Genomic DNA, 9,973 nt, shown 5'->3' with positions numbered 1-9,973 from the left:
TATTTTAAAGGATATTAAAATAGAAACCATTATTTTATATTGTAATAATATTTTGCAAGATTACTGTTTTTTTCTGTATTTTTGATCAAATAAATGCAGCCTTGATGAGCAGAAGAGACTTCTTTAAAAAACATTACAAGTCTTACTGATCCCAAACTTTTGAGTGGTAGTGTATGTATTAAGATTTGTGATGAAAAGACTGAAAAACACTGAAATATATTTTTATGTATCAATGTTTATATATCTCGGCACCCTAGTGTGAAGAACTCTTGTCATTTAGAGGAAGTAAAGAGAAGCTTGTCATCTCTCTCTCTCATAGTTCCTGTCTCTCTGTGTGTTTGTGTCTAATGCTCTCTCTCTCAGGTTTCCTCTCCGCTCCACCCGTCACATTCACTCTAACGAGAGCCGGAGCTCGTTAAAGCTTTCATTCCACATCCTGCTCAGAATTGAGTTTTTAAAAGCACATTTTGAGAGAAAAGATATGAAATAAACGACTTCTGACCGAGTTCAAGAAGCTGTAGGTGAGCAGTTTGAAACGTTTCACAAACTACGGCGTCAAAAGGCATCTGATAGAAAGTCGGTGTGTGTCTGTCAGAGAAGTTTTAGCCGCTTTGACTGTTTTATTGGCTGTAAAATCTTCCGAACACATTGTAAAAGACAGTAAAACTGCAGTTTGGTGGAAACCGTCCACAACATCCACAAACAGATTTTATTTCAACTCCAACATTTCTGCCGGTTTCATCCTGGACGTGTTTAATAAGTTATTATTATTATTATAATATATTATAAGTTAATATAATAGTTCAGAAACTGAATCTAAAGAACGGCCAGCAACACAGAGATTGAAAGATGCTTTAATATCTGTGTATAATCTTTTTAAAAATAACAGAAGGCCTGTTTTCTGGCGTTCACATGGATAAAATGAGCACTTTAAATAGTTGTACAAAATATCAGCATTTGAAATTAAACATATGACTAAAAAGTCTCTCAAGAACGAAGAAAGAAAGAAAGAAAATATATTTTGCATAAAGAAAAGGAAAGGAAAGCATATTTTTGTACCGTTAAGATTCTTTGCATTATGACAATTTTCATAATAATTAATTAAGCATGTTTCTCTAGAATTCTCATTATCTTATGCAAAAAAAATCAATTTTTTTTAATATGGGTAATGTGAAGAAATAATTTTTTTATTTTTTTTATTTTAGTTATTAATAATTATTTAAATTATATTTTAATTTACATTTTTAATTTTAACATCAAATTTATGTTTTACAGGGTGCTACAAAGATAAGCATAATTTTCTAAAATAAAATAAGCAAAATATAACAATCTGAATAGTTTAAATGAGTGCTGTCAAACGATTCATTGTGATTAATCGCATCCGAGATAAAAGTTTTTGTTTATATAATATATAGTTTGTTTATATAATAACACAGTGTATGTACTGTGTATATTATGCATCTATAAATACACACACATGCGTAAATGTTTATATAAATATATTTAATTTATAATATATAAATATATTTTTTTAACTCTACAATAATGAAAATCCAATTAGATTCACCATTAAAAATGACAAAAAACTGCATGTAGTATAATTATGCAAATTTCTAGAAATAATAAGTACGTCATGATACACAGAATGACCAAAATTATTTGTACGGTGATTTTGACCACATATAAAAAACTCAAGACTAAATCGAATGTGAAAATACGATAACTCAGTATAAATCTGCCTCAAACGTTTATGAGCTCTCATTATATTGACTCCTGAAAGTTATTTAAAGGTAACAGTGACTTTGAAAGAAATCGGCGGCGCTGCCCTTCAATCCAAACATGATCCACAAACACATTGACGGGCCGTATTGATGAGTTTCACGTGTTTCCAGCCGGCCGTCAGTTCACCTGCAGAGCACGACGCGCACATCTCTCACCTGCGGACGACGAGCGATCAGCAAACACGAGCCGAGCTCGATACCCTTCAGTCGCCTCCGCCCCGCGGGGCCATCATGACCAGAACAACAGCACCCGTCCCCTGGGTACGAGATGAGACGCTTCACGCTCGGAGACTTTCTATCTCACTGTCCGCTCGCACCTGAACCTCCATCCAACCCCTGGGAGCCCAGGAAAATTAAAGCCCCCAGATACGCAAAAGAAAACACAGGTAAACAATAGAAACAGCGGGTTGAGCTTCTCTCGCTGATTCTCCGTCCGCTGCTTCAAGGTTGTTTACTTTCTTTATACAGTTTTTATTTGCTGTGATGTATATGTGTGCATGAGACATCTGAAAGACTACAGCGCTCTGTTCTTTTGCTCTGTGATGCTGGTTTGATTCCCATCTAAGACGCCTTTTTTTAATTTATATCTTTTTTATTATTATTATATTGGTATTAATATTATTGAATTTAATATAAACACATTTTTAAAAAATTATATATAAATATAAAATTAAATAAAAAATATATAATATAAAATTATATATAAATACAATAACTATAAATAATTATTGCATTTGGTGTAATACATTTATCTATCTATCTAGCTATCAAAAGTTTCTATCAATCAATCTATCCGTCTGTATCTATCTATATATCAGTCAATCAATCAATCAATCTGTTTATCTATCTATCTGACTGTCTATCCATCCGACTGTGTCTATGTATGTATCTGACTGTCTAACCAACCAACGATTTATCTACCTATCTGACTGTATCTAACTAACTATATATCTATCTGACTGTCTATCTATCTATCCATCTATTTGGCTTTCTATCTATCTGAATTTCTATCTAACCATCTATCTGTCTATCAATCTATCTATCTATCTAGCTATCTATCTATCTGTCTATCTGTCTATCTATCTGTCTATCTATCTATCAGTCTATCTATCTATCTATCTATCTATCTATCTATCTGTCTATCTATCTATCTATCTAACAGTATATCTATCTAGCTATCTATCTATCTATCGGTCTATCTATCTATCTATCTGTCTATCAATCTATCTATCTATCTATCTATCTATCTATCTATCTATCAGTATATCTATCAATCAATCCATCCATCCATCCATCCATCCATCCATCCATCCATCCATCCATCCATCCATCTCAATATCTATTTTTTAATAAAGTAATCTATAAAACAATTAAAAATATTTATACCAAATTTAATAATAAAATACAAGAATTTATATAAAAAATATAAAAGTATTTATTTCTAAATTATGTATATTTATTGAAATTTAAAAAATAATTTAATACTGTAAAAAAAATACTTAATGAAAGTATTTTTTATTGTTAGTTCAAGTTAACTAATGCATTTAACTAATGTTATTTATGTATTTATTTAAACCAAATATTTAATTTTATTGCTACAAATATACCCCAGCGACTTAAGACTGCTTTTGTGCTCCAGGGTCACATATGTGATTATGCTCATATGTGAGTGTTTGAGTGTGTTTTCACCTGGCTGGTGCTTTCTTCATGTGCTCCCCGATGAAGGTGGCGTTGGTCATGCCCATCAGAGTGTTAGCCAGCGAGATGACGGAGAGCAGGTGCTGCGTGGTCACGGCTCTGGAGACGCCATACGTGCCTTTGCCCACGATCTCGGAGACGGAGAGCTTGCGGCCCTCGGCGCATCCTTCGGCCAGCTGCCGGAGCAGCGAGTCTTTGAAGGTGGGCAGCATGAGCGACATGTGTCCTCCGCGAGAGATCAGGCCGAAGGAGACGGGCGTGTGCGGGCGGAGCATGCCTAGCCGGGTCAGACACACCTCGTCCAGCTCTCCGTTCAGACCCCAGGCGTGCAGGCAGGACATGAAGAGCTTGGCCGTGTCCATGGTCAGATTGTACTCCAGCAGACTCAGAGACTTGGACTTCTCCTCGCGCCGCCGCTGCTCTTCCTCCTCATCCTCGTCTTCATCCAGCAGGTGCTCCTTGATGTTTTCTTTAATGGTCTCCTTCACCTGTGACATGAGATAAACAATAGCATCTTAAACTATAGCTTTCTTCCTGTAAAATCTGAATACAAAAAATTATATTTTATAAAATATAAAAGTTTTAAATGTAAGTAAATACAATTAAATAAAAGTAGTGCTGTTAAACGATTAATCGCATCCAAAATAAAAGTTTTTGTTTACATAATATATGTGTGTGTACTGTGTATATGTATTATGTATATATACATACTCACACATACAGCATATATTTTGAAAATATTTACATGTATAAATTTATATTCATATAATTTATATCATACATAAATATATTTAAGGTATAAACATAACATATTTTTCTTAAATATATACCATGCATGTGTTTGTATTTATATATACATAATAAATATACACAGTACACACACATATATTATGCAAACAAAAACTTTTATTTTGGATGCGATTAATCGCAATTAATCGTTTGACAGCACTAAATAAAAGTAAATAGAAATAAACATATAAATAGTATAATTAAATATAATATTTAATAATATCATTTAAAAAAAAATTTTAATAACATTTTAATATTTTTATGATTTTTTTAACAAAACAAAAAAAACATTAAGGTGTTTACATGAGCTGCTTTTTGTTCCTTTCATGTTCCTGTTTTACATGTTATAGTACATAGATCCGATTAATGGCACACGTTGCGATGCCATCCGACATCAGAATTTCACGTATAAACATAGTTCGTCTTCGTTACGATGCCATATACAGTTTTGGGTGGGGCTCTTTTGTTGTAAAGATGTAACTGTAAAGTGACTGTAATGGGGTAATCACAATAGCCTTTTTACTCAATTAATAAACATAGTTCGTCTTCGTTACGATGCCATATACAGTTTTGGGTGTTTTATTTTTTATTTTTCACGAAAGCTTCAAGTGCAGTTAATTATTTGTCATGCTATATGTGTAAACAGACAGCAGCGTTGATAAAGCCATGCTCTTTTGTTGTAAAGATGTAACTGTAAAGTGACTGTAATGGGGTAATCACAATAGCCTTTTTACTCAATTACTCTGTGCTTTTTTATTATTTTCCTTTTTAGTTGAGTAAATTTAACTTCTGCTTTAACAGCACTATTTTTGTTTTTAGATTGCAATGTTACAATGTTAGAATGTAATGTGATTTTAACCCTTTTTGCACATAATATATGCCTACATGGTTACATTCACTTTATCTGTTTAATCCAAATACAAAAATACATACAGTATACTGCAAATCAGCCAAAAAAATACCGAGATATGAATTTGTGCTCATAATGCCCAGCCCTAAAACTAGCAAAACACACTTGTGTCGCGCCTTGCCCTTTTGTCTGTTCACAAACCCCGCCCCTTCTGCTGGGCAGTGCTGAGTCTGACCTGTTTGAAGATCTTATTGGCTAGGAAGGACCCGCCCTTGTCGGCTCCGCCCTGCGCTTTCTGCAGCGTCTCTGGCGAAATGAGGGTGGGGTTGGGCCGCTGCGCCTCCTCCGTCAGTAACTGGATGATCACGGCCTCCACGTCGAAGAACAGCACATGCATGTCCGGATCCGTCACGTTGGTCTTCATGGCCTGCACCACCAGAGAGTTGTGCGAGTATTTGGGAAGGTTTCCCTGCAGCGAGACGCAAAGAAAGAGACCTTTATTACAGAAAACTAGAAAGGACACCTCAGTTTTGTGTGCTGCTGCTGATACAAAGCAAACTGTCTTGTGAGAAAAATGTGTGTGAAACTGTAAAGTTGAACAACAGAGAGGTTTGGGTCAATGATTTTGCTCCGGCGCTCCGGATGATGAAAAGAAAGCTGCAGTGAGAGCGGATGAGAGTGATTTCTGAACCAAACAGCCTTTTCCTTAGAAGCTAAACCTGCTCCTTAAAAGCCAACAGGCTATAAAACCACCGTAACAACACTGTAAGACTGATGAAACCTGTTCTTCTTTTTTATAAGAGGAGAGCTGATGAGAATTGATGCATCATTCAAAATGAGTATATGATAAAGTACATTTTGCATTAATAATGACTCAAACTGAAGCAGCAATACATTTTGGGGAATATTTTAAATAAATTAAAATAAAATAAAAAGAAATACATTTAAAAAGAAATTCAACTAAACTAAAAAATTAAAATACACATGTTAAATAAAATAAATAAGTAAAAAATAAGTAAATAAATAAATCAGCAAAATAAACATGGTTAATGATTAATTTATATTATTCTAAAAACACTTAGAATTTTATATTATTACGTTTTTTTATATTAATTGATGACATGAATAAAACAGAACATTTCGATAATTTTAGTTTTAACGTAAAATTTAATTTAAATTCAATTTAAAATAAATAAATGTAAAAAATTATTTTGCTAAATCAAAAAAATTTTTAATACATTAATTAAAATAAACTAATCAATTAAAACAAATAAATAATTTTAAAAATAAGTAAAATAAGCAAATAACAAACTAGCAAATAAAAAACAGCAGATTAATCATGATAATTTTATTTTATTCTAAAAACACACCATGCTAATTTTCAATTCAATAACTGAGATGAATTGTGTTCATTTAAAAAAATGTTTTAACTAAAATAAATAAATAAATTGGAATAATTGAAATAAATTAATACATCAAAATAAATGATGAAATAATGAACTGAAATGAAAGCACCAAAATACATAAAATAAAATAAACGGAAATAAATGCATAAATTCATTAAAGTTAAAAATTGAAATAAATTTTTAAAATGCATTAAAATAAATACATAAATAAACAAACAATAAACCAACTAATCAATCAATCAATCAAGCAAAACAATCATGATCTTCTTTATTCACTCTAATAACAGACTCCATGTTCTTAAAGTAAACTATACTCTCTTTGATTTGTGAGGTGAAACACGAGCCGGATGCGTTCTTCAGCATTTTCTTGTGATTCAAGACGTTCTTCTCATCAAAGCTAATAACAAGGCTCATTATAACGGCAGTAATCAGCGAGTCGTCTTCAAACACATCGGTCAAAAGTTGTTCAGTGCGCGGGATAATCAGTTTATTTCCTGATCTGTGTAATAATCTCTAATGTTCATTAAGCCCTGCAGCATTCATTTCATCTCATCTGCTTCCAGTCGGCCCGTATTAAATAGCGAGCTTGCTAATTGTTATTCAATGTTAATTCAATGAACAAAGCACCTGCGATCCATTAGAAACATCAGGGAGGATGTTTACGAGCGGCCGCTGTCAGACGCGCTTCCGAACCAAAAACTTCTGCTGAAACGTGATGCTTTAGAGCTTAAATCAGAAATATGCACTATAGAGCATTAAATAAATGAGCCATAAGAGGCTGTGCATTGAAATTATTTTACTATGGTTACAAACTGCAGTCTGTTCATTATGGTTTTTACTGCAGTGAAGTGCTTCTTACAACAACAAAAAAACTGTGATGCAGATGAAATGAAATAAAATGATTAGAGTATTCCTGAACTAAATGAATAAAATAAAATAAATGTAAAAAATATGTGGGTCTCAGTAACAATTTCACATATATTTTATATAAAATATATATATATATATATATAATTTCACTTGTATTTTATATTTTATATAAAATTAAATTAAGTTTAATATAAAATAAAACAAAATAGATGCAGATGAAATAAAATCATCTGAACTAATTTCAGAAATAAATTAATACATGTCTAAAATAAAAAAAATAAAAAATAAAATTCTGGATCTCAGTAGCAATTTCACTTGTATTTTATATTTTACATAAAATTAAATTAAGTTAAATATAAAATAAAACAAAATTAAATTAAAAATGTTTATATCAGAATATTTATATTTGAAATTAAAAATATACAAAATAAGAATATACAAAGACAATAAAATACATAATATAAATAAACACAATAAATTAAAAAATATATAAAATCAAATAAAAAAATCTCAGTAACAATTTCACATGTATTTTATATTATATAAAAAATGTAATTAAATTAATAAAAGCTAATAAATAATATGCAAAATAAAATATAACAAAATAAAAATCATAACAACAAATAAAAAATATAAAATGAAATTTAAAAATAAAATAAAATATGTGGGTCTCAGTAACATAATTTCCATCTGTCTGGCACTGCTGTGCTGAAGAATACACTCTATCTGAATGCAGACCTGTCTCTCTCTCTCTCTCTCTCTGTTCTGCCCGTCTCACTCTCTCGCTCAGACAGCGTTTCCAAGGCCAGAAGCACACGAGCGCATCATTAAGACGAACAGAGCGCTGTCCGTCCCAGAACCGCTGGGCTATTTTAAACACATAAGATGAGCATCATTACTGGACACCTGACACCAGAACCCTTCCACACGGCTCCAGACTCTCTCAGCTCATCACGTGACGCTTTTAATCACAGTTTAACCAAACATCACTGCTTAGCGCATTAAAAATACACACCAAATGGAGCCGTTTCACTCTTAAACATAAATCTGGAGCACTACTGTGTATTCATAATCAGTATATGTTACTGTTTATAACATTTTAATGCATTATAGTTGCATTTATCAGATTAGAGCTGGTTGATAATATACATTATGCACCAATAGAATCAATCATGCAATATAGTATATATTGCTTTACGTGACTCTACAGTATTTATGCGGCTAAAGTAGAATGTGATATATATCCAATTTAACACAGTGAATATCAAATGGCAAATCAACTCTAGAAGTGTCCACAAAAACAAAAAGTGAAATGCAATAATGTCACCATGAATATGAAAAAGTGGCCGAACCATAGGCTAAATAAGAATATTGACTATTTTACAAATGCATAAACAATACAATGTGATTTACAAGCCAAACACAAACAAACACTAACATTATTATTGTTATTATTATTTAGCACTCCTATACCTCAAACAGTAAGGTATGACGCTAGCAACGCCAAAGTCATGGGTTCGATTCCCAGGGATTGCATGAACTGATAACACGCAATGCATGTCACTTTGGATGAAAGCATCTGCCAAAAGCATGGATGTAATTGTAGTTTTAGTTACATTTTTAGTATTTTATTATTTGCATTTAGCACAGTTGTCACCACGCTGTCAGCAATCCTATGAAAGCAGAGGCGTGATGGAAACACACTGCCCTCTAGAGGACACCACCGCTGCTAAACAAAGACAGAACATTACTTTACAGCAAGGTTAGGATTAATGCCTTTCATTCCATCATAGTATGTCAAACGCAGCCGGACTGTGTGTTATTCCTGCTCTCATATGTCCACATGAGCAGATATGCAGAGCGTGAGTACTAGATTACAGACATAGGGAAATATTAACAAATTAGCCAAAATATAGAAATAAAAGTGTGAAGAAAAGGGTACATAAAGGATGGGATCTGCTGAGATACTCATTACTGTCATGTCAAAAAGAATGCATGATTGAAACTGTAAGTACATCTGTTGTATGTTAGTCAGCACACAATACAGTTTCATAAAAACAGGCTGCCGTTCCAAACGTTAATTTATTCAACAACAAAAAAAAGAAAGAAAGGAAGTAAGAACCATTGTGTCCTGACAGGATGATTTTCATTAGTATCTTAACAGTTTTGCATTACAGTAAAGAAACTTTGGTGGAAAATGTACATTATGTTCATAAAAATAATGCCACAAATTCACAAATTCTAAGAAACTTGCACCTAAATATAATAAATTAACAATTTCACATATATTTTATATAAAATATATATATATATATATATAAAAAAAAGAAAATATGTGGGTCTCAGTAACAAACAAAGGAGGAGAGAGCATGAGGTCTCACTCCTCTTTTATTTTCCTTCACGTTTCTAGCAAACCAACAAAAAAGGCAACTGTTTCAGTCTGGCTTCAATGCAGACTGTGAAAGAAGAAAAATATGTGAGATGCAGATGAAATAAAATCATCTGAACTCAGAACATTTCAGAAATAAATTAATAAATGTCTAAAATAAAATAAAATAAAAAATAAAATAAAATAAAAT

At 32.2% G+C, this 9,973-nt stretch overlaps 1 protein-coding gene across 1 annotated transcript in view; it reads right to left on the bottom strand.

Annotated features, from left to right (window-relative positions):
- The window catches only part of wdr7 (WD repeat domain 7), a 126,290-nt gene that overhangs the window by 95,543 nt on the left and 20,774 nt on the right, over positions 1–9,973 (bottom strand). Inside the window, exons 7-8 of the mRNA XM_016548936.1 lie at positions 5,354–5,587; positions 3,471–3,967 (exon numbers count right to left, since the gene is read on the bottom strand). Coding sequence (XP_016404422.1) covers positions 3,471–3,967; positions 5,354–5,587 — 731 coding nt within the window. The remainder of the gene's footprint in view (positions 1–3,470; positions 3,968–5,353; positions 5,588–9,973) is intronic.

Source organism: Sinocyclocheilus rhinocerous, unplaced genomic scaffold (assembly GCF_001515625.1).
Source record: "Sinocyclocheilus rhinocerous isolate Xijiao unplaced genomic scaffold, SAMN03320098_v1.1 scaffold824, whole genome shotgun sequence".
NCBI classification, from domain to species: Eukaryota; Metazoa; Chordata; class Actinopteri; order Cypriniformes; family Cyprinidae; genus Sinocyclocheilus; species Sinocyclocheilus rhinocerous.
The sequence above is the reverse complement of the archived record's forward strand: the minus strand, read 5'-3'. Positions and strand labels throughout refer to the sequence as shown.